The 24,254-nt window shown below is 45.9% G+C and overlaps 1 protein-coding gene across 2 annotated transcripts in view; it reads right to left on the minus strand.

The window, feature by feature from the left end:
- Nucleotides 1-24,254, minus strand: part of KCNAB1 (potassium voltage-gated channel subfamily A regulatory beta subunit 1) — a 409,535-nt gene that overhangs the window by 67,361 nt on the left and 317,920 nt on the right. For both annotated transcript variants that reach the window (XM_062212631.1, XM_062212632.1), the window contains exons 3-6: nt 11,376-11,413; nt 6,659-6,738; nt 4,634-4,678; nt 494-538 (exon numbers count right to left, since the gene is read on the minus strand). In XM_062212631.1, the coding sequence (XP_062068615.1) occupies nt 494-538; nt 4,634-4,678; nt 6,659-6,738; nt 11,376-11,413 (208 nt within the window). The remainder of the gene's footprint in view (nt 1-493; nt 539-4,633; nt 4,679-6,658; nt 6,739-11,375; nt 11,414-24,254) is intronic.

Here is a 24,254-nt window from a genome sequence, read left to right on the forward strand (position 1 = left end):
CATTTTTCCTGACAGCCAGTGACACAGGTAGCTCCTGTCACTCTCCAATGAGGTAGTCTCTTTTGGAGCCGGCTGTAGAAACAATCAGAGGCTTACATGTGGAGCCAGCCAAGATATTTTTATCTTTGCATTCCGTAGAAGTCTGAATTTTGGCAGATTTGAGCGGTTTTTCTTCTGTGATGCCTTGTGCTTATTTGCTTTTCCTGGAATTTGAAGTCTTTTTTGCAAATGGTTCTAATATGAGCTTGGTATTTGAAAAATCTCAATGAATCACTTAGTAACAAGTGACCACATGCTTTGGAATAAGTTTCTTTGAGAGTATCTTGTAAAAATGGAATCATAGGCTAGCTGTGATTTCCTTAGAGTGAAAAAAATCTCTCTGCAAGGCAATTAATTTTTTACATTAGATGTAAAGTTGTTGCCTACAAGGATAAAAGCATGAGTGGCTAGTTGTTTCCTGTCTGATAGAGAAGATAAAAAGCATTCAACTTACTTTCCACCCCAGTAGAGCTTGGTTGTTATGACCAGGCTGGACCTCCTGTATATCAAACAGACAAACAGAAAGAGTAAATAAATTGCAGATTGTAGGACCTATCATATTATTATTATAGCACCAGAAACAAGTTGCTATTGTGCTCCACATTTAAAAAAAATCAGTAAGGAGTTAAATTTGTCGATTCATGTCATCGAGATGTAAGGACAATGGAAATCCAACGGGCAGGGTCTTGAAGCCAGATCTTAGAGGAAGAGGTTGACGGGAAGTGATCTTTGGCTGGGGGTGGAGGGTGGAGCTTGAGGAGGAGGGTGGGGGAGGGCAGTGACAGCAAGCCTGGGAATGGTGCGAAATGGGTGATAGGTCAGCTTGGAGGGATAAAAATTGAACATGGGATGTAAGTGAGATGACCTAGAGGATGGATTGATTATCTTGGTGGCTCAAATTAGCAGCCACCAGTTAACACATATATGCCATTTGACATAATATCAGTTACCCATGTACTTTCCCTGGGATGAAGTCCAGTCTCTGCCAAGGACCAGGGACCCTATTGGCCCTGAGATATTATATCCTGCACCATCACATTCATGGGCAGGAACTCACTACATAGAAACACGAATGATAAAGTAAAATATAATGGCCAATAAATGTTGAGAATAAAGAGGAAAACAATTTCTTTGAGTGCCTCATTAAACAGTCATGTCATTTTAGGAAAAGAGTCTTCAAATCTTTAACTCAAGGCTCTACCACTCGACATCTAAGGGAATGAAATGTGGGAATCTTGTCAGAAAACTTATTTCCTTCTCTAATCTACACCCAAGGGCAGGAAATGCAATCTTAGCATCATGGTCAGGGAATACAAAATAATATGTTTTGAGAAATACAGGCATCTAATTTAAAATTGGGAGGCAGATCTCAGAGCAAGTTTGTTTCTCTAGATATGGAACCCAATTGAATTGGTCTAGAAAAAAAATCATTTGCAATTCAAAGGTTAAGACCAAACTTTGGGAGTATTTGAAATAAGGCATTTGTAATTCCATCAGCGCTGGACTCCATACCTTGGGATTCTCAGGTATAAAAGCCTAGTGTGATTGCTGATAACCAATTGGGAATGACAGGGACAGCTCTGACAAGTTGGTTGTAACACAAAAAATTTGTTGAAAATGTTGGCAACCCCATCCTGCACAAGTTAATTCCCTGAAAAGTAATTTGAATCCCTGTAATGGAAGGTCTACTGATAAATGCATCTGGAGATTACATATCCCAAATGGGCTGAGGTATTTTGCAGGTTAATCCATCAACTTGACGATACTTGTTATTATAGCAATCTGCCACAGGGGAGTGAGGTCTCCTTTAGCAAATACTTTCAACCTTCAGCGAAAGCTGGATGGAATGGTATGAAAAATGAGCGCAGCCCTTTTGATTATTCAGAGCCGTTAGGCTTGCCAGAGCTGCGCATTTTACCCAAACACCACCAGATGCTTATTTTCCCAAAGCCAGGCTTTCTGTAAATTGTTGGCCCTTAATGGGTTGCACACTAACGTTTACGTTCAAGTGGCAAGAGGAGACAGCAACCTGGCAAATAATCACTGAGTCAAAGGCAAGGTCTTCCAGGGACTCCTCCAAGGCCGAGGAATGATAGTGTATTTTCCAGCGATTCAGCACAACCTTCCAAAACCACGGCGCTTTGTTAGTGAGACACTTCATGCACAGTTATGCCACCCATTGTACAGATGGGGAAATTGAGAACCGGTGAAGTGAAGCAGCTTGCCCTGGATCACAGCTAGCAGGTGGAGGCACCGAGGCCAGAGGGCAGTTGTGCTGGTTGACACAGCATTTACAGGCTCAGTTATGTAATGATCCGGTTGATCTTGTCACTTGTCTCTAGCGGGAGAATGGGAACTGAAATAAGCAGGCTGCTGTAAGGGGATAGTGAGAGTTTTTATTTGTCAGACTGAAAGGCAGTTTGTAAAATATACACATCAGTCTATTTTCTACAAGGCTCTGCCACTATGGAGAGTGATTACATGTTCTCTGGGTGTGGAGAGAGAAAAAAGCTAGGGTACTATGCTTCCCCTGGTTCTTCAGGTGTGCTTGTGCAGTCTACACTTTGCTGCGCCTCTCACCATACTATTGATAGACTTGGCACACAGGTTTCTGTTAAATTATGCGGGCTGGCACTGTGGTGTAGCAGGTAAAGCCACCACCTGCAGTGTCAGCATCCCATGCGGGCGCTGGTTCAAGTCCCGGCTGCTCCACTTCTGATCCAGCTCTCTACTATGGCCTGGGAAAGCAGTGGAGGATGGCCCAAGTCCTTGGGCCCCTGCAGCTGTGTGCGAGACCCGAAAGAAGCTCCTGGCTCCTGGCTTCGGATTGGCCCAGCTCTAGCCAGTGTGGCCATTTGGTTAGTGAACCAGTGGATGGAAGACCCTCTCTCTCTGCCTCTGCTCTGTAACTCCACCTTTCAAATAAATAAATAAATCTTTACAAACAAACAAACAATGAAAGTTAAATTATGTCCCAAAAATGATATGCTAGAATCCTCACCCTGACTACAGTAGACTGTGAGCTTATTTGGAAGGAAGGTCATTGTCGATGTAATTAGTTAAGATGAGATGGGTTCTACTTCAGTAGGACTGACATTCTTACAAGGAAACACACAGACGCATATGGTGAGAAGGCTGTGTGATGACAGAGGCCAGGTTGGCGGGCCGCAGCTGCAGGCCAAGACTTGCCAAGGCTTGCTGGCAGCCACCAGAGGCCAGGAAGAAGGAAGGAAGAATTTCTACCCAGAGTTTCAGGGAGTGCATGGCCCTGTCAACACCTTGATTGGACTTCTGGCCGCCAGAACACATATCTGCTGTTGCAAGCCACCTAGGTTGTGGTGCTTTGTTGCAGCAGCCACGGGTAACCGATCCAGCCCCTAGGTAGGCAGTGATGGATGGATTTGCATTTTGGGTGCCAAAGTAAGCCAGGTAAGGTAGAAGACTGCATGGAGGTGTGAACTGCTTTCCAGATTTAAGGTTAAGCTTTCTTGTAGTCCCCTTGTTTCCTGGCGTAGAGGAGGAGGAAAGGAGATAGGGAGGAGATAGGTCACCACATTTTATTTCTTCACACCTGCACAAATGTTTGGGTTTCCACTTCCACAAGGCCCTCTGTTCCTAGCAAACGTTTATCTCAGGGTGAAGAGTAAGAAGCCGCCAAAATACACGGGGCTCTGTTCTACCTTTCTCATTTTCGCTCCCAGAGGGAGCTGAAATGACGTGTGCAAAGGCGGAACAAAGTCTGACTTGGGACTGTCCTTGTTTCCTAGGTGAAGTTGTAGAAGATGCCTGCTGAGTGTGCATGGTGTGTGTGCCAGAGAACAAAGCTCCCTGCACAGCTGTCGTCACTAGTATCAGCCCTGTTCTGACAGCGCCATCCCAGACACTATGCCGGAACCCAGGAGGACCCTGGGCTTGGCCGGGTTCTACTCCTGCTGGGGGGCAGTAGCTGTGGTGGCTGAAACTCACAGAACTTCACCCCCTCACTACCCTGGCTTTAGCTGAGAAGACGATGGAGTGGAAATGGAAGCACATCTCTGAGTGTTTCTTGGAGACACAGCTCAAGAATAACAGATGAAGCACATTTCTGAATACCCAGATACTGGATTTCTAAGAGAGATGCTGGCTAGTTGTGTTCAGGCAAGAAAACCTTGGGGTATTTGTCCCCAGGGCTTCTTCGTGCATCATTTCTCTGAACCCAGAGTTGTTAATAAAATGAGCAGCAAACATAAATAGACGAGTAGAGATAATCAGCCTCCTGCGACTTGCTTCCTTCTTCAAATGACCACACATGGCAGTGATAAGCCATGAAAATGCCACTTTCTAGTCTGTATCAATGTCTCATGAACACTCCCACCTTCTTTTCTGCTCAACCCCTCGGTGATTCATTGTCATCAATGACTAGTCAACAATTTTCAAAGCACAAGCAATGAACTCGCTGGCATTTAGCCTCAAACCACTATCAGTGATTTCTTTACCAATATTTGATGTTTTCTGACAGCCTTTTGGCCCTGTTTCGTGTGCCTTCAGTTCCCTTCTCTGGTGCAAAAGCAGCAAATCTTAACAAATAACAAAAGGATTACGGTAAATGCAGTACCTCCAGCCTTTCTTCTTGATGATGCTGCCCAGAATCACTTCAGCCCTGCAGAGGGAAACGGATCATGTCTTAGGATCGTGTCCCAGAAAAGCAAGAGTCAGTCCAAAACCCCAGAGCCATTCCTTGTTTGAGCTCTCGTGTGCCTACGGATCCCGAAAATAGAAGCCGCTCTCGGCTGGTAGCACAGTTTCCACTGTTTCTGCTTTGCCTGCAGAATCCTGCTTGGGAGCAATCCAGAGGCACCTGCCAAATCCCGCCATGCTGGCAGGGGACCACCTGCAGTCCTGGTACTGAGAAGCAGCAGAGTCATTTGGCAGTTTGGCGTTTTTGACCCGCTGATCCCGTATGTAAATGCCCTGCTTGTTGGTGTCTGGTGGGAGTTAAGGTTTCCTTCTGATTGCTATGCAACTGCTCCATTGTGACTGGGGAGGACAGTGAGACCTCACACTGTTCAGGCAGAACTAGTGACCCCAGGTGATGTTGCAGGATAAATGAAGAAACTGGGTGTGGGGTTGGAAATCCCTAAGGCCAGGGCTATGGATGCAGTGGCCCAAATGGAGAATGTCCTGGGATCCAGTGACAAACTTTGTCATAAGATCAAGGACAAATACTGAAGTGTCCTTGCTGTCCTGAAGGCTGGGTTGTGGAGAGGTGCACTGAAGACATCCCAGTCGCCACTTGCACCTACCCACCTGGCTCTCAAGATTGAGGAAATTTTCTTCCCTGTGCCCAACACCAACCTTATGTGAAGCTTCTGGGCTCTCAGAGGCTTTGCAAGTGGGAGACTAACAGAGGTAGTCAGCACTTTGTCCATTAGGGCATTACAGATGGGAGTCCCTGCTCATCCTCATTGGTCGTAACTTGAAAGCTTGGCCTTTGTTAGGGGGTACAGCCTGCGAGGAATTGTGATGCAAGTTGTGGGCTGTGCCCCACAGTTAGGCACTGGATGTTTCCACCTGTCTGCCCGACTGTTGCCATTGGCAGTCTTGTATTTCCCAGTGCAAGATTCACTCACTGACAAGCAGTCAATAATGATCAAAGTGGTCAGCATTCACAGCAGGAATACAAGCAGGACCTCACTTGGCAAGGCCACACACACCTGGATTGAGGCGAATGAGGCCTGCGGGGGACTTCGCTCCGCAGTCTTCTCAGAGAACTGCAGAGCCGCTGGAGCAGCTATTTAGCTTATTTGGTTCCAGGAGCCGGACAACTGTGTTCCTTCCAGGAGGCGAGGGGTCCCTAGATCTACTCTGAAATGTGCTGACCTTGCTGGGACCTGGATGGAATGGGCCTCCAGCCCTTGCCCCAGGCCACATTGCCCCTGGGTTCTAATGAAACAAGTCCTGTGTTCTGGCCCCAGATCTGCTCCTGGCTCCAAGGGAAGCAAGCTGCTAGGTGTGACTCTTCTTACAAAAGAAATGCAGTTCTCTGCCGTGCTCTCCGTGCTCTGAGTGGGCTCTGAAATGACCTTGTAGGAGAGCTCTGGGTTTCTGGGCATCTTTGGGGATCCCACCTTCGATGTCTAAGCAGCCTGTACTGTCAGGGCAGACACTGGCGAACAGGAAGAGCAGGCCCTGTTTGCCCACAGGGAGGGCATCCCAGTGGCATTATGGTTATATTGGATATATACATATATACATATTGGATATATACATATATACACATATATATAGGATAACCATCTTGGAATCCGCTCACGCATTTACTCACTTGTTTGTTCAACTACCACCCATCTCCACCACCACTACTCCGGAGCCAGCCGCCTGGGCCCCTCATGGAGACCACGGACATTGTTTCTTGATCCTACCTCCCTCCAAGCCATTCTTCACAAGGGACCAGTGGCAGGAAAGGTTGGGTGGGCAGAGAGGGCCAGAGATGGTCAATGTCCCCAGTTTTAGAGGTTGGTGGGGAGCAGGGTCCCCGACGTGTGAGGGAAAGGCTACCTCTTCTCACCAACACATCAACATGGGCTGGACAGACAGGCTGTCTTGTGTCCACAGATGCCACCAACAGCTATGGACTTACTTTCCAGCGGCGTAGACCTCAGCAGTGTCAAAGAGATTAACGCCACTTTCATAGGCGATGGTCATCAACCGCTCAGCAACCTGCGGGGGACATGAAAGGAGGCTGGTCAGAGAAGCCAAGCCCGGAACCCCTCCCAGCCACTCCTGGTTTCTCGCAGTTACAGTGAAGAGAGAGAGAGCAGCAGGCTGTGCCCGTGGAGAGAGGGTAGAAGGAACATGTTCACAGACACGGAGGGAGCCCCACAGCATCACCCTCCGCGCCGGCCACTGAGTCTCCCCTCAGGTCGCCTGAGATGGGTGGATTTGCCTTTCTCCCTCTGCGGGGGGAGACTTGGTTCCACAACATTCTCTGTGGCACCGTTAGCTCTCTGATAAACAGGTCAATTGTGTCACGGGTGACTCCCTTTCTTCACTCCTTTATCCAAGCCAAGAGGCTCCAGTGGCTGGGTAACTCTTGACCTGAAAGCCTACAACTTTTCCGCCTTGAGGTCAAACAGACTGTGCTGATGAGCCGAAAGTTACATGGAGGCGTGCTGGTTTAAAACTCCTGCCACTCGCAGTTTTGCAGAATCCAAAGCATCATCACGGAGTGGCTGCTGAATCAACACGGAGAGAAAGGAGCCTGCGAGAGCCCTGACTCACAAGGGATCCAGCTCCCCACCGTGCAGGCTGCAAATAGAACTCCTTGTGCTACTGAAGAAGAAGTTGCAAGTGTGGCAGAGAGTTAGAGGGACAGCTATAAGCAAGAGCTTGAGGGATAGCTTGGTGGGATAGCATTAAGCAACAGTGGAGAGTGGCTTCTATTCCATTTTGCTGATTCACTTACTAGTTTGAAACATGCCACACCGCACACATAATTACAATTGATTTTTCCCTTATGGTTTTTGATGGTGGGCTGAAGTTGCTTCATTGGCATTTCCAAGGTAAAATATTTTTATGTTGTTTTGAAAATTAGCCTACCTGGAAAATGTGTTAGGCCAGTAAAATGGAGTCCATGCAGACCCGTTAGCATAATGTCTTTAATTTGCTACCATGAATACATTTGTCCTACCTCAAGATTAAAAGTTAAGTCTAGTTTTTGTCACCATGACTGTCCTGTGTTTGAGAAATTATTGTGCGTATGTTATGCTATATGACATACTAGCGGATTATCACCGGGAAGTATGCACAATTAAATCTTAGCTAGAGGGCAATTTTAAGAAAAGATGGAGAATTCTAGATGGAGACTTGGACTAAATGATGGCAGAGATGTTTCCCAGCCATGAGATTTGAAGACTCGGATGTGGAAGAATGAAAACAAAACAAAACAAAACAAAACAAAACACTGAATTCAGTCTGAAGATTGATTTCCAATCTGAATGTTCCACTTATTAAATAAATAAACTTTTGCAAATCATTTGACCTCTCTGTATCGTTCAAATGGGAATCTGTTCAGGGAACTCCTTGTCCCCCAGGGAGTCTGTAGGCTGCAGAGGAAACTGCCCTCACCTCCCTCCAATGGGGGCCTGAGGGCCTGAGAGGCAAGGGGTCAGGAAAGGTCATGTGACACATCTGGGCCAATGAAATGTGAGGAGAGGTTTGCTGAGGGCTTTGGGGAACACGTTCCCCTCCAGAAGTTCCAGAAGCAGCACTCTTCCTGAAGTGACTGTTTTAATGGAGGCACAGGATTCCTGCAGTTGTCTTACAACCTGAGGAAGAGTGGATGTGCCAAGGAGCACAGGGCTGAGAGAACTCCTGGGAAACGGGCTTGGGGGGATCCCCTGAAGTTTGCTGTACTTCTATTCTTCTACTTTCAAAGTCAAAATCATTTTTTTCTCATAGGGTAAGCCCATTTGAGTTGGGTTCATTGTTGCTTGCAACGAAAGGCAACCAAATTACCTTACAGATAAAAAATATAAAGTACAACTCTGAAAATTAAGTGCTATAAGATGATAATACACTCTTTCCATTATTTTTTAAAAATTATTTTTCATTTATGAACATCTACCTTGGTTTTATGGTGATGGCAAATTATTTTTGAGAGACACCCTGCCAAGTGATTTAATTTGGTATTTGAAACATTTTGATGATGTTCCAGCCAAGAAATTATTCAGGATATGGTTGGACTCTGCCAGGTATGGAAACATCACCTCCTGCTGAGCCAGCATGGGGAGTTGCATCACTCAGCACATTATGGTGTGGTCATCCCTGTTATCCTATATTTGTACCTGCTTTGTGTTGAACTCGTCTGAAGCCAGAGAGGAAATGGGAAAATGATGGGAGGTCAATTTATTGCTGTTGGCCTGTAGCTGTCCTACATAGGAATAGGTGGGCTTGAATAATTCAGCTCTGGTGTGCCTGGGCCTGGCTGCGCCTCCCTCTCTTCCCCTTTGAGCCCTCTCTCTGCAGGGATGTGAGGAAGGCCATAATTGCCTTCGGGAAGGACAATATCTATTTGTCTGGTCTGCATGTAACAGGAGCACCTCTGCAGCCACTCATGACTGCTTCATTGTATGGTTTTGAGATTTGGAATTCTGACATGATTCATCTCAGGCCAGTCCTGCACATGCTGACCTGGGCAAGCTGGGCTCATTGCGTTGGAGAGCAGACAGCATGAAGGGGGAATGGTCAGTTACAGTTGGCCTGTCTGCTCTGAAAGGGAAGATGCTTTGGTCTGTTTCCCTCCAAGCACTGTACCAGGCAGTAGTGGGTTATACACATGCTGGAGACAATGGATTGCTAATGTTAGAGCTCCCTCCTTCCTTGCCACTTATTTTGTATCTGATTTAAAGCCTGGGGCCTTTGCTGTGTCAGCTGTAGTTTTACCTCTGTGCCTCCTCCATACACTCCTACTTGATGCCAATCAGCAAGCCCTATAGTGAATTATGTGATGTGCTACCCAGTTCCTCCTTCAGAAACAAAGAACTTACTCCTCCAGCTGCTGGGAATGCTGCCATTGAATGCCCTTCAGCTCTCTGGAAATTGCATTTTGCTAGAGTCATCTAGCCCAAGGTCAAGCCCACTTTCAGGTCAGCCTCTATCTAACGACTGGTGTACAGAGCTACGAAGGCCCAGTTCTCTTGTTCCAGCTTGGGACAACTCTGCAGGACCATCAAAAGCGTCAGAGCTTCCCATGGGGTGAGCCAAGGTCATTGTTGAGACTGCATCTTGACCTGCTCTGCATTGATCCCAAATTAGCTATACTGAATGTTAATTTGCGTTCAGAGACTACTTCCCATGGAATCTCCTCATGAGACCAACTCTCGGATGACCACTACCCAACTCTAAGAAAGGCATTTAGGCAGAGAAGAATACAGTTAAGGACCCCTCACCTCCCTGATCTAGTCAATGCCACGGGTGACTGGGAGCTGTGTGGAAAACCACCACTGCCCCAGGTCCTTAGGAATGAAGGTAAGAACTACCTTTTAAGTTGAAGCCCTGGCCTAAGGCGCCTGCATCCCATATGGGTGCCGGTTCTAGTTCTGGCTGCTCTACTTCTGATCCAACTCTCTTCTATGGCCTGGGAAAGCAGCAGAAGATGGCCCAAGTCCTTGGGCCCCTGCACCCTCATGGGAGACCTGAAAGAAGTTCCTGGCTCCTGGCTCTGGATTGGCCCAGCTCTGGCCATTGAGGCCATTTGGGGAGTAAACCAACAGATGGAAGACCTCTCTCTCTCTCTTTCTATCTCTCTCTGTAGCTATGTCTTTTGGGTAGATAAAATAAATCTTTTTCTTCTTCTTCTTTTTTTTTTTTTTAAAGTACTACCTTTGTACGAGATCTGTTCTGGGTCAGGCACCAGATCACTTTATAGGCATCATCTCATTAATCTTAATTGTGGTCCCGTTGGGTGGAAGCTATTTCCATTGTACTGATGTGGTATCTGGAAATGTTAGTAAGTTGGCTGATCAATGGTGGTAGCAGAAATGGATTCATCAGATGAACCCACTCAGACACACTCTCTGACTCCTCAAAGGCCTAGCAGGATCAAGAACAGTCAGATGGACTCTAGGCTCTTGCCCTCTGGGAAGTTCTTGACCTTCCATGCCTGCGTGGCTCACTTATGCCATGATACTCCTTAAAAATCAATGCTGTGAAAGTGTAAGCAACGATTTAAAGGGATTTAATGGTAGATCTAATTACTATAGCTTCCATTTGTTGAGTGTCTGCTACCCACTGGTAACCACTAGTCAGAGGGTTACATGAATCTATGGCCTGTGTGATATATTAATCCTTGCAACAGAGCCTCAAGGTCAGCATTGTCATCCCATTTTACATAGGAAGAACTGAGGGTCAGAGAGTTTAGATTAACTTGGAAGCCAGGGTGACCAGCTGCCTGGTTTGCCCAGGCATGAGAGATTTTTCTTGCAATGTGGGCTTCTGGTGCTAAAACCAAGAAGGTCATTTGCAAACTGCAGCCAGCTGATAAATAAATAAATAAGCAACATTAGCAATAAAATCTTTTCATAAAATGGCTAATATTCATTCTACATTGCTGCATTCTGTAAACGTTGAACCTGCACGTAGAAGAGATTGACAGCTTCAAGGGCTATTAATAGACTACATGTGAAAAATACAAGAGGCAAGATAAAATGGAGAATAATCTTTGAGTCAGTGTTAACCATTTCCTGTGATCTAAACATCATCTCTATAAGAGGTTAGCATCCCAAAAAGCACGCTCCTACGGCATAGCTGTCTTCGAATTCTCTTTCGTCAACACAGTGGAAGCCTGGATAACTTACCTCATCTGAAATTTGACCTCCGAATGTCACCCATGTTCCTAGAAAAGAATAAATATTTGCAATTATTCATAATCAGTTTTCTAATATTGTGCTGTGCATAACAAGAGGAAACTCTTAGGGGGACCTGAGTAGGTGGCACTGTTAGTTCACCAAGGTGTCCGGATGGGGCACAGGGAGGCTGCAGACCAGTCTGCCCTCTCACTACGTTCCAGAAGGGGTCTGCGTTCCTGTGGAGGAATGGAAGCCTTTTCTCCACTCAAAGCTACCAGCTCTGCTAATGGCAGTCTTGTCCCAAAAGACGCTTTTTCTTCAGCTATTGGACCGTGAATGCTGGCACACAGGAAGCCAGTGCTATTCAGCCCAGTTCGGCTGCACACCTGTCCTTGCTCTCATTTAGGTAAGAAGCCACCTGTTTTAAAAGTGAAATTAAGACTCTGGGCCATACCTGTCCCTTTTTGCCTCCAGTAAGGGGCTCTATTTTTGTATTCTCTGTGACTTCTCAAAAGGAACTTTCTCACAGAAGTCCTGATAGTCTCCCCTTGTAAGACCCAGGAGGTGACGCCTATCTACTCCAGAATGGGACTCCCCATTGGGTCTGGGGTGCAGATGGGAGCAGCAGCTGGCATAAGGACAGGGGAGAGAGAGGGAGCCAGGCATTCACAGCAGTCCAGGATTTGCATTTGTAAACAAGAGGGAAGGGGCTGGTGCTGTGGCACAGTAGGTTCCCGTAGGCACTGGCATCCCATATGTGCTCTGGTTTGAGTCCTGGCTGCTCCACTTCCGGCCCAGCTCTGGGAAAGTAGTGGAAGATAGCCCAAGTCCTTGGGCCCTTGCACCCGGGAGACCCAGAAGAAGCTCCAGTCTCCTGGCTTTGGATTGGCTCTGGCTGTTGAGGCCATTTGGGGAGTGAACCAGCTGATAGAAGACCTTTCTCTCTGTCTTTCCCTCTCTGTAATGGTACTTCTCAAATACATAAATAAAATCTTAAAAAAAAAAAAAAAAAAAAAAACAAGAGGGAAACAGAAAGTGAGTGGCTCTTAACGCGCTAGTCTCCAGAGACCTCATTCATTCATTTCCTTCTTTATCCATTTAAAAAATTTCACTGTTAAAAAATTACTTCAAAAACTGAGCCTTAGAGCAAAGGAAAGCAAAGTTCATATAACAAACTAACTTGGAGTTTTGAATAATTCCATGCCAGGTAATGGCATTGCACCCACATGCTAGGGATAATGAAGGGACAGCCAGCCGGCTGCTGTCTCCCAGGAGCTCACGGTCGACAATGAATACTATGTGATAAATGCTGCGACAAGGCTGACCCAAGGCAGTAATGGAGGGGGTGTTCTTCCTGGACTGGGGGGAGCTGGCACCCCAGAGAGGCTGCCTAGATAAATGACACCTTGACTGAGTCTCACAGGAGAGAGCCAAGCAAAGAGGGAAGGCAGAGGCAAGAGCATGGACGAGCCAGGAGGTGGAACACTTTAGGGCAGGTGATAAGCTGTGTGTGGGCTATTGGACCCAGGGATGAGACACAAGTGCAGACCACGAGAGGTGGCAGGAGGGAACGCAGCTAGGGCCTGGGCTCAATTTGTGGGGGTGTGCAAAGAAATGCTGTTGGAAGCTTCTAGCTTGCATTTCATAGTAACAGTCATGGCTGTCTATGGAATTCCTCCCAAATGCCAGATAGTGTGCTTAGAAATTTTCATCTCTAATCATTCTGACAAACTCACAAGGCAATTTTATTATCTGCATTTCCAGATAAGAAATCTAACATAAACCAAGCTAATACATGAAATGTCCAGAAGTCCCCAGATGTGCCTGGTCCCAAGAAGGGCATCCTTCCTACCAAGTCACATTGTCTCATCTGAGTCTCTCCAGGTTAATAGCGGCACTTGAATTTCATATTCCATAGAACTATGTTTCTGTAATTATTTTTTCTTGTGGTTCCCAGGAAATAAAACAAAGGTAGGGCATAAATTATTTTATTGCTACACTCTGTATCCACAGAGGTTGCCCACCTGGAGCTTGCAGACTTGATTTGCTTAACCACAATACTGCTGATTGATTTGGCATTTGATTTGGCACAGCAGTGAAGAGGCTCGTTGGGATGTCTACATCCCACACTAGAGTGGTTGAGTCCCAGTTTCACTCCAGATTCCAGCTTCCTGCTAATGCACACCTGGGAGGCAGCAGGTGGTGACCTAAATACTTGGGTCCCTGTCACCCACTTTGGAGACCTGGATTGAGTTTTCGGTGGGTGATGGAAGAGTGATCACAGATGGGAGCATGCTCTCTCTCTCTCTCTTTCTCTCTCTGCCTTTCAAATATAAGTAAATCAATTTTTTTTAATCTTTTATTTAATGAATATAAATTTCCAAAGTACAGCTTATGGATTACAATGGCTCCCCCCCCCCCCATAACTTCCCTCCCACCCGCAACCCTCCCCTTCCAGTAAATCAATTTTTAAAAAAGATGTATTCAGGCCGGCGCCACAGCTCACTAGGCTAATCCTCCGCCTTGCGGCGCCGGCACACTGGGTTCTAGTCCCGGTCGGGGCGCTGGATTCTGTCCCAGTTGCCCCTCTTCCAGGCCAGCTCTCTGCTGTGGCCAGGGAGTGCAGTGGAGGATGGCCCAAGTGCTTGGGCCCTGCACCCCATGGGAGACCAGGAGAAGCACCTGGCTCCTGCCATCGGATCAGCACGGTGCGCCGGCTGCAGCATGCCGGCCGCGGCGGCCATTGGAGGGTGAACCAACGGCAAAGGAAGACCTTTCTCTCTGTCTCTCTGTCTCTCTCTCTCTCACTATCCACTCTGCCTGTCAAAAAAAAAAAAAGATAAAAAAAAAAGATGTATTCATTTATTTGAAAGTCAGAGTTTCATAGAGAGAAGGAGAGGCAGAGAGAGAAAGATCTTCCATCCACTGGTTCACTCCCCAGTTGGCTGCAGTGGCCGGAGATGCGCCGATCTGAAGCCTAGAGCCAGGAACCTCTCCTGGGTCTCCCACACGGGTGCAGGGGCCCAAGGACTTGGGCCATCTTCTACTGCTTTCCCAGGCCATAGCAGAGAGCTGGATCAGAAGTGGAGCAGCCGAAACTAGAACTGGCGCCCATATGGGATGCCAGCACTGCAGGCGGCGGCCTTACCTGTTACGCCACAGAGTAACAAAACATTAGGAGATTTTTCTTAGAATTTTCTGATTTCCAGCTTCTCTTGGAAACAGAGGGCTGATGTCCCCTAAATCTGAAGGGCAGCCCCTACTGTAGAAGAGCTATGGCCTCCCCAGTTAAAGCCTCCCCATCCTGCTGGTGTATCCCCAATGCTGAAATCAAACAGTAGCTGTTATTTATACCACATGCTTACTACTAGTTTTCTTATTGTAAACTTAAGAGGAAAAGGAAGAAGAACTTGGACATCTAGAAAACACAACTGAGTATATTTCTAAAAAAAAAAAAAAAAAAATGAGTGTCCCTACTTTTCAGTGCATGGGAGGAATATCCAAAGAAAGAATGTTTGCACTGAAAAATTGCATCTTCAGGCACATAATACAACCAACCATGGCTGGTCCACAGGAAAAATGAACATTGAGAAGCTTAATGGACAGAGAAATGGCAGCATTTGCTTTTGAATGAGAATAAAACAAGTGAGCCGCTGTGAAATGAAGTTCTTTATTAAGTGAAAAAATCGCCTGGGCATCAAAAGCTTTTTACAGACAACAAGTTTATAGAAGAGTCTCTTTTGAATGCTGCAGAAATTATGTGTCCAGAGCATAAACAGGCATTTGCAAATGTTAGTAAAGCAAGCAACTCTGTAGCTCAGCGTGCTAAAAATACGGCTAAGGAACTTTTAGGACAAGTTCAGTTATTGGTGGCATTTTCTACTGCAGCAAATGAGAACACAGATACCAATAATAGCACACTGTTAAGCTGTCTTTATGTGTGGTGTGGTGAGAATTTTGAAGGGACCAAAGAACTTCTGGACGAGGAGCCCATGAAAGGCAAAATATCCGGAAGTGGCTCACTTTGTGCAATGAACAAAGGTCTCTGGCCATTTGGAAGTAGAATCTGCTGGTCAAACACACTGTGTTCCTATACACAGGACGTGTGGGATTGATGTGGGGCTTGGTAGGCAGCACACCAGACTTAGTGCTCTTTTGTAGGGATACCACATTAAAGTCCATTGATTTCCTCATTCATCAGGAATTGCTTTGGGCTAAAATGAGACAAGTCACAGATTCAGTAATTAATCCCACAAATTGGCTACTTTTTTATGTCTTCAAGCAAAATCAAGTCAGTATTTGCTTAATGAGTTTTCTGGCTTACTTGCACAGTGGCTTTATAACTGCTCCTGTCATCAAAGGCAATAGTTCTACCTCCACTTGGCAAAGTGGAGCTTCTTGCTGATGCTACAACTCATCTACACTCTTCGAATGTTTTTCTACAGGTGCACTCACAAGTATCTTCACAAATGTCTCATTTATTGTTACTGGCCCTGACAAAATTCAGTCCCATTTGTTAGGGAGAAAGTTGATGTCACTTTCCTACACTGCAATCCAGAAATGAAAATGAAAGCTTGAAAAGCTTCTCTGATTTCAAATTTTATGAAAATAAATGAACACTATTTAGCTTACCTTTCCTAATTTCTGTTAGTACAAATGAAGGGCTTTGATTTGAAATTATTAGACTGTAGTACAAAATAGTATTGAAGGCTAAAATAGGACAATGTTGAAGGCCAAAACCGAGCAAAGATCTTGGAGGGGCTCATGCTATGCCCAAGAGCCATTTACGGTGATTTCTGGCTGCAAGGCCTCTGGTGACAAGGATATAGGCGGCACAGGGTCTACCCATCACCCTTGAGGAAGCCACCACTGACAAATAGGACTCCTTGCCTCCTTCCAGATGGAAGGAGCTCTGTTTTTGTGATTTTCTATTCTCTCCTGTGGTCCCTTCCACAAAAGCCAATATGCTTTATTAGTTAATATGATTCTCTACAGCCATTTGTGACAATTTTCCTTATCATTTTCTGCCTCTAATGATTTTCTGCCTTGCTGGGACTTGGATGGTATATGATTATTTCACTGTGAAATCTCAGATTAGTGGGATGTCATTTACAAGACAATTTTCCTAAATGGTCACTTGTTATTTCTAATCTTTCCTAAGTAGAGGGAGTAGAAAGAGAATTGTCGAGTTGTTATTGTGTTTTCTGATGAAACCCCTTCCTGCACCAAGGAACAGACGCTTTGAAAATCTCTGCTGGGTATCTCAAGTACATCTTCCATGGCATAAAAAATGATGAAGCCTAAAAATAAGAAGATGGCCTATGTGCATGCATAGTGCAAGTGCACAGTGCACACACACACATTTCTAGCTTGGTTAGTTAGTTACCTTTGGTGGTTTACAGGATAATTGCTTCTTGCTTACTTATTCAAGAAACGTGCTTGTCATTAAATGGCCTCCTTGCTTGAGTGTGAAGAGTTACTTAGACAGTTAGACGTAAAAGTGTGAACATGTTCCATCACCACAATGCAGTTATCAAAACCTAGACATCCACATTGGCATAGCACTAGCGATTACATTACAGGGGTCTTTTCAGTTTTACTGTCCTATTTTCTGTTCTGGATCTCTCGCAGATCCAATATTGCATTTAGTTGTATTTCTTTCAAATCTCCAATCTGTGACAAGTTCGCAGCTTTCCCCGTCTTTCATGATCTTGATGCTTTCAAGAGTACGGATAAAAAACTGGGTTGGAATTGTGGAAGACAATAGATTTGCTGACTTCCTTTTCTACATTTCACGTTGACTGGTTTATGTTTTCAAACTTGGACCATAGAACTTCCAGGAAGGGAACATAGAAATGCAAATGCAACATTTATTATGCCACAGTTAACATTCCTTCACTCTCATTCAACAAGTATTTATTGAGTATATCCCATGTCAGGCATTGAACTAAATTATCAGGATACAACAGTGAATATAACTGGTGTTGTTTCTCCCCGCATTGAACAGATTTATATGGAAAGATAAAACAGGAGGGCTGGCGCTGTGGCACAGCAGGTTCAAGCCCTGGCCTGCAGTGTAGGCATCCCACATGGGTGCCAGTTCGAGTCCCAGCTGCTCCTCTTCTGATTCAGCTCCCTGCTGATGTGCTTGGGAATGCAGCAGAGGGTGGCCCACGTTCTTGGGCCCCTGCACCCACGTGGGAGGCCTGGAGGAAGCTCCTGGCAGTTGTAGACATTTGGGGAGTGAATCAGTAGATGGAACACTTCTTTTTCTGTCTCTACCTCTTTCTGTAACTTTGGCTTTCAAATAAATAAAATAAATATTTTTTAAAAAAGATAACACAGTAAGAAAAACAAGTTATAATGTTTATAAATGTTAATTTCAGAAAGAAATAAAACATAAAATACATAGTATTAATTGATGAGTATTTAAGAATCACTTTTATAAAATAGGGATATAGTATATGAAATGTCAGGGGAAGATGTAGAAATTGTAGTATTATTTATTTAGTTATTTGAGAGAGAGAGAGAGAGAGAGAGAGAGAGAGACAGGTGCTCCCATTGCAGGTTCACTCCCAAAATGTCCACAGTGGCCAGGATTGGGCTGGGCTGAAGCCAGGAGCCAGGAAAGTAATCCAGCTTTCTCATGTGAGTGGCAGGAACTCAAGTACTTGAGCCAGCACGGCTGTCTCCCAGGATCTGCATGAGCGGGAAGCTGGAGTGAGGAGTCAGAGCTGAGCCTCAAGCCCAGATACTTTCATGTGTGACACAAGTGTCCCTACCAGAGTCTTACTGCTAGACTCAATGCCTGCCCCAGGTGTGGAAATTATAGCTAGGATGGCCAGCTGCTGTTCGTTAGGAAATTGGGGATTAAAACAAGACCTAATGAAAATGAAGGGACTCATCATGCACTTATCTGGAGGGAGAGCATACCAGCTGAGGGAAATAGGGAGGCGGGGGTTTGTGTTACACGTTCAAGGACAAAAGGAAGTCAATGTAGTCAGAGAAGAGAGATGAAGGCCAAGGAGTCACGGCAGCCAGATCACGTGCGTCACACCAGTCATAGGAAGGACCTTGGAAAGGCCAATGAGGAATTTTGAACAGAAGAACACATTTGACCTTTTCTCTACTGTAGTGCTGAGGCTAGACCGCAGAGGCTGAGGCTAGACTAAAGATATCAAGGCTGGGGCAGGTGACAAGCCAGGTGAGACATGACAGTGGTTTGTCCAAGGTGAGGATGACAATTGGGAGAATGTTGGAGGGATTTTGAAGGAGAGCAAAGAAAATTTGCTGACTAAAAAAGGATACAGGCTGTGAGAGAAGGTGAAATATCAAGGACACCAAGATTAAGAGCATGGGGAGAATGAAGAGTAAATTTAACATGCTTCAATATGGATTTAACTGGCCAGCGCTGCAGCTCACTTGGCTAATTCTCCACCTGCGGCACCAGCACCCCGGGTTCTAGTCCTGGTTGGGGCGTGGATTCTGTCCTGGTTGCTCCTCTTCCAGTCCAGCTCTCTGCTGTGGCCCAGGAAGGCAGTGGAGGATGGCCCAAGTCCTTGGGCCCTGCACCCACATGGGCGACCAGGAGGAGGCACCTGGCTCCTGGCTTCGGATCGGTGCAGCGCGCTGGCCGTAGCGGCCATTTAGGAGGTGAACCAAAGGAGAAGGAAGACCTTTCTCTCTGTCTCTCCCTCTCTCTCTCTCACTGTCTAACTCTGCCTGTCCAAAAAAATATGGATTTAACTGTCTCATGCCTTGTAAGCAGAGCACAAGCTGACTACAGGTTCATAGAGCCAAGGTTGACCAAATGTGGTCACTATAGAGAGGTATTTAATTAGGGGTATTTAGGGGCATCAATTTGTGCTACATCACTGAAGAATTTAAGATTAAACATTCAAATCCCAAATCTCATTGAAAATGTGGTGAAGTATCATTTACACGGAGTTACCCTAGAGAGGGGTGGAGCTGGAGGTGGGATCATCCCCCAAACTGTATGTCCAGCAAGGTTCGGAGCAGGCACCCAGACCAGAGCTGATATGTGGAGGCAGCACTAAGCTGTAGGAGGCCCCCTGAGGGGTCCTGGAGCTAGGATCTTACACTGGTGAGCACTTCCTCCTCTGAGCTGTGGGCTTTCCTTTCCACTGAGAATGGAACCCCTCCCCATACCCTTGTGGCCAAAATCCTACTGACTTTTAAGACCCAGAACTTCAGCCTTGTAGCCCACAAGTTCTTTAGCTCTTTCTCTGGTGAGTCAAAATATGCCTTCTCATATCATTATACTATTTTAGTTGTCTTTCCGTTGACTCTGTGACCTTGAGAAGCTACCAACTGCTTTATTTTTTGTTTCCTTATATGTAAGAGCAGGGATGTCAAGCTTCCTTCATGTCTACAATTTCATGACTTTGTCGTTGGATTTTGAAGGGAGAAGAAGTCATTCCATTCATTCTTCTCCTACCACTATGAGCAAACGGCTGTTGCCAGGCTGATCATGTTGTATTGTAACCACATATTTTACTTTGCTTACGATTTCCCCACCCAACTGCACCTGTCCTGGGGGCAGGGACCAAGTTAAATTTAAAATTTAAGTCTTAGCCATTGAAGTGAAGCCTGGTGCATGGCAGATACTTAATAATTATTTGTTCAAACATTTGAAAAACATAGACAGGGCAACTGTCACGGCACAGTGAGTTAACTTAGTGTTTGGGACTCCCATATCCTGTATCAGAGTGCCTGGGATGGAGATCCTGGGTTCTGGTTTTGACCTGGCTGTTGTGGGTCACTGGGAGTAAATCAATAGATGGAAGATGTTCTCTCTAACCCATGAACATCTACAGGGCATCCCTCAGTACCTTGAACAAGAGGTTTCCACCTGGGCTGCACACGTGAAGATCTCAGGGAGCTCTCAGTGGTACTGCTGACCTGAGCCTCCTCCAGACCAGTTGAATCAGGGTCTCTGGGAGCGGAAGCCCGGCATCAATATTTTTGAAAGATCCTTATGTAATTTTAAGGATAGGGCTGAGTACCACAGTTCTAGGCTCTTCTCACACTGACAGTATCTCCTCCTTGTGTTTACACCCCAACTTGCCTTTCTCATTCTTTTACTCAGTTACTGTTATCCCCATTTTCCAAAGAGTGAGGGACTGGTGCGTATTTCAAATACTTAGCGTGGGGCAGAGCGGAAGCTGACATCCAAATGCAGCAGACGTGGCCACATCTCCTTAATGACAACAAGGTATAGAGAGTGCAGTGGGCTTTCAACAGAAGAGCTAAGTCTCTGAAGCTGAGGCGAGGATGTTTAGATAGATGGCAGAGGGGAGGAATGGGCTCTAGACCTTGGCTCCCTCTACCAGTCGAAGGTCATGGAAGAGGGACGCCCTCTTGCTGGGGAGGCTGGAGAGCGCCAGGTTAAGCGGGCAGGAGAAGTCAGACGGCTGGGCTGGAGTTGTGACTCCACCAGTCACTAGCAGGGGGGACGATGGTGGTAATGGTAACTAGTCACAGGATTTTTAGGAGGATTCAGTGAAATTGGGAAGTGTTTAACAGCCCCTGCTGTAGCATGAGCCTTCATTCCCAGTCTCAGCTCTGCGGCTCTTAGGCTTCATGGTGCATCCAAATCCCTGAGGAGCCCCACTCTCAAATTCTGCTGTGCAGAGCCCAGGCGCAGTCCCGGCCTTGTTACATATTGGAGTGCAACAACTTGTTATGCACCTGCCAAGAACAGAAGCATCCCAGGTGACCTGGAGGCAAAGCGAGGTTCTGAGCAATGCTGCTGTGGCCGCAGCAGCAAAACTGGATGCAGAGCAGTGCTGGGCACCTGGGGCCCGGCACGAAGCACCATCTCCTGTAAATGAGGCAGACACAGCGTTCCTTGTTCTGGCTTACATCTGTCCATGTTTTCCATAGAGCCTGGCCCTTATTTTTGGATCCAAGCTGCAGGCTGGTCTTTCATTTTTGGCTTCTAGCGTGTTGCTAATGAGCATCTGGCCAGAGTTAACAAATGTGATAATAGCTTAGCCTTTTCATTTTTACTTTATCTTTTCTTGCAAGAACCAATATCAGCCAGGCTCTCAGGGGCAGGGGGTGGGGTGCTCTCACACCTGCATTTTACAGAGGAGCTTGAAATAGCAGTGCCACTTGGCAAGGAAGCAGTAAAGGCACCTCCCAGGTAGATGAAGTCAGGAAGCAGTCCCATTTTCAGGTAAAGAATACACTTACACCCCCCCCCCTCTTTTTTCCCCCACAGGCCTAAATATTATTTAAAACCCTTTTTACTACTTAAAGTTTCTATATAAGTACTTAGTAAAGTGGAAAACTATGGCCAAATGAGAAAGAAATTCTCAGTCTCCACCATATGGTCCCATTGTATTCTTCTAGAGTCTTCAGAGCCAAAAGCTTTATATACATCGACTCTAATCCTTATGGCAGCTCGGCAGGGTCTGTATGATTCCACCTATCTCACAGATGAGGAAGCCAAGTGCTAGAGAAGAGACTTCCTGCAGCTGTTCAGTGGGGGATTTGCCAAAGCCATGGTCTCTCCACAGACCCTGCTGGTGTCTGGTGATGAGGCTGCCTCCCCCCGCCCCTCCATGTTCACCCTTCCCCTGTGCTCTGGTCCAACCAAATGCACTTGGCTATTGGCATTAGTGCTTATAACAACATCCTGCTTTATGGACTGCCCACGGTCTCGCCTCTGCGGCATGTGTCCCTCGCCCCAGTTATCTCTGCCTCTAATCTGCAGGTGTGTGGATAAGGAAAGCCACCCCTGCCTGCAGCCGCCTGGCCACTTCCCTGCTCCCAGATTTGCTCGGCTTTCAGTTCAGGTTTTATCTCAGGAATTTTTCATCGTGTGACCAACATCTCCAGCCTCATGCACAGAGCCATCAGACACCCAAAGCTCTCAGGTCCTTCAGAATTTGAGAGCCAGGGCTGAGAGCTGGGTGCAATGGGCTGTGCCCGAAGTGGAAGGAGCCCTGATGTGGGCTGTCCATAGTGGAGAAGGCAGTGGAAAAGCGGCTGGGGCTGGGCTGGGCTGGGCCTCCTGGAAATTCCTGTAGATTCAGGACCTTGAACTGCTGCTGCTTGTGCGTATGTCTGAGGTTTGAGAGTTGTGTGGCTGGGATTGACATAAAGCTCTTCAAGATCTTTACAGAGAACGTACAAATATTTGCTATTTTCTTCCTTTTTTAGACTTAGAGATTTATTGAAGTGCAAAGGGACACTGCTCGCTGAATTTTTTAAAAAAAGATTTATTTATTTATTCAAGTGGCAGAGTTACAGGCAGAGGGAGGGAGACAGAGAGATCTTCTATCTTCTGGTTCACTCTCTAAATGGCCACAATGGCCAGAGCTAGGCCGATCTGAAGCCAGGATCCAGGAGCTTCTTCCAGGTCTCCCACGTGGGTGCAGGGGCCCGAGGACATGGGCCATCTTCTGCTGCTTTCCCCGCCATTAGCAGGGAGCTGGATCCAAAGAGGAGCAGCCAAGACACGAATGGGTGCCCATGGGACTCCAGTGCCACAGGCAGGGGCTTAGCCTACTACACCACAGCGCCGGCCCCTGCATTCTGTTTTCAGATGTATTTCTTGGGGCATAGTGATGCTGTGGCATAGTAAATAAAGCCACTGCCTGCGATGCTGGTGACCAGCATCCTATATGGTCACTGGTGCACTGCCAATTGCTCCACTTCCGAGCCAGCTCCATGCTAATGGCCTGGAGAAAACAGTGTAAGATGGGCTAAATGTTTGGGTCCCTACCACCCATGTGAGAGACCTAGAAAAATCTCCTGGCTCCTGGCTTCAGATTAGCCCCGCTCCACTGTGTGGCCATCTGGGGAGTGAGCCAGTGGATGGGAGACCTCTCTTTCTCCTTGCAGCTCTGCCTTTCAAATAAATAAACCTTAAAAAATAAAAGAACAGAAAACATGTTTATCAGGCATTTTGTTTATTTCTCCAGTAATCTGATGAGTACAGTTTAAAGATAAGGGTGTGGCATTGGACATGGATGAGTTTAGAAGAGTTAATTTTGTGATATAAAGCAGCTTGCCAGGAATGGCAGTCTTCTCCAGGGAATGTGTGAGTCTAAGAGAAGAGGAACCATCAATATGCTGGATCTTCCCTCAAAAACAATGGCCCACTTTCCACCCCGGGTGTTAGGATTAATGATACATAGTGATTTAAATCCATTGCTTAATCTACTTAATTTCCTGACTCCTAAATTGATTAATTTAACACTTTGAGCTTGTTAGGAGATTTTAAAATAAAGCCAAATAGTCCCTTGATAACTTTTTTCTTCTCTGCATGTCTTGATTTTATTGCCCATATTATTTAAATTGCCCACATTATTGAAATGAAGATAGTACTTTTATTATCAGAAGCTACGATTTGTCTTTTCTTCTTTGTTTTACTCCTTATTGCTGGGAAACCCATTCATTAGAAGCACCGCAACAAAACACATCTCTCTCTCCTTTTGGACATGAATTGTTAGTATTTTGTTTTGTTAATATTTTGTCTGAAGTTTTTTAGTCAAAATTTCTCACACTTTCTTGTACTGACATTTACGTACTGAAAATTATTTCCTACAGTGAAGTTTCCAAGGCATTTAAAACCAGTATGCCTCATTAGTGAGTCTAACTCATTTTGTTTGTTGAAGAATTCCTGTAAAAAATATACAGCACAGTGAACGCAGGTGAAATAACAGTGTCAGAATTAAATTAGAACCATGCTATGGAACACTAGGACTAAATGACAATTTCTGATTTTTTAAAACATTCTATTTGTTTTCACTTTGTTTGAAAGGCAGAGAAGACACCGAAGCAGAGAGAGAGCTCTTCCATGCCCTGGGTCACTCCCCAAAGGCTGGCAACAGCTGGGATTGAGGCAGGCTGAAG

The sequence above is a fragment of the Lepus europaeus genome, chromosome 2 (genome assembly GCF_033115175.1).
Source record: "Lepus europaeus isolate LE1 chromosome 2, mLepTim1.pri, whole genome shotgun sequence".
NCBI classification, from domain to species: domain Eukaryota; kingdom Metazoa; phylum Chordata; class Mammalia; order Lagomorpha; family Leporidae; genus Lepus; species Lepus europaeus.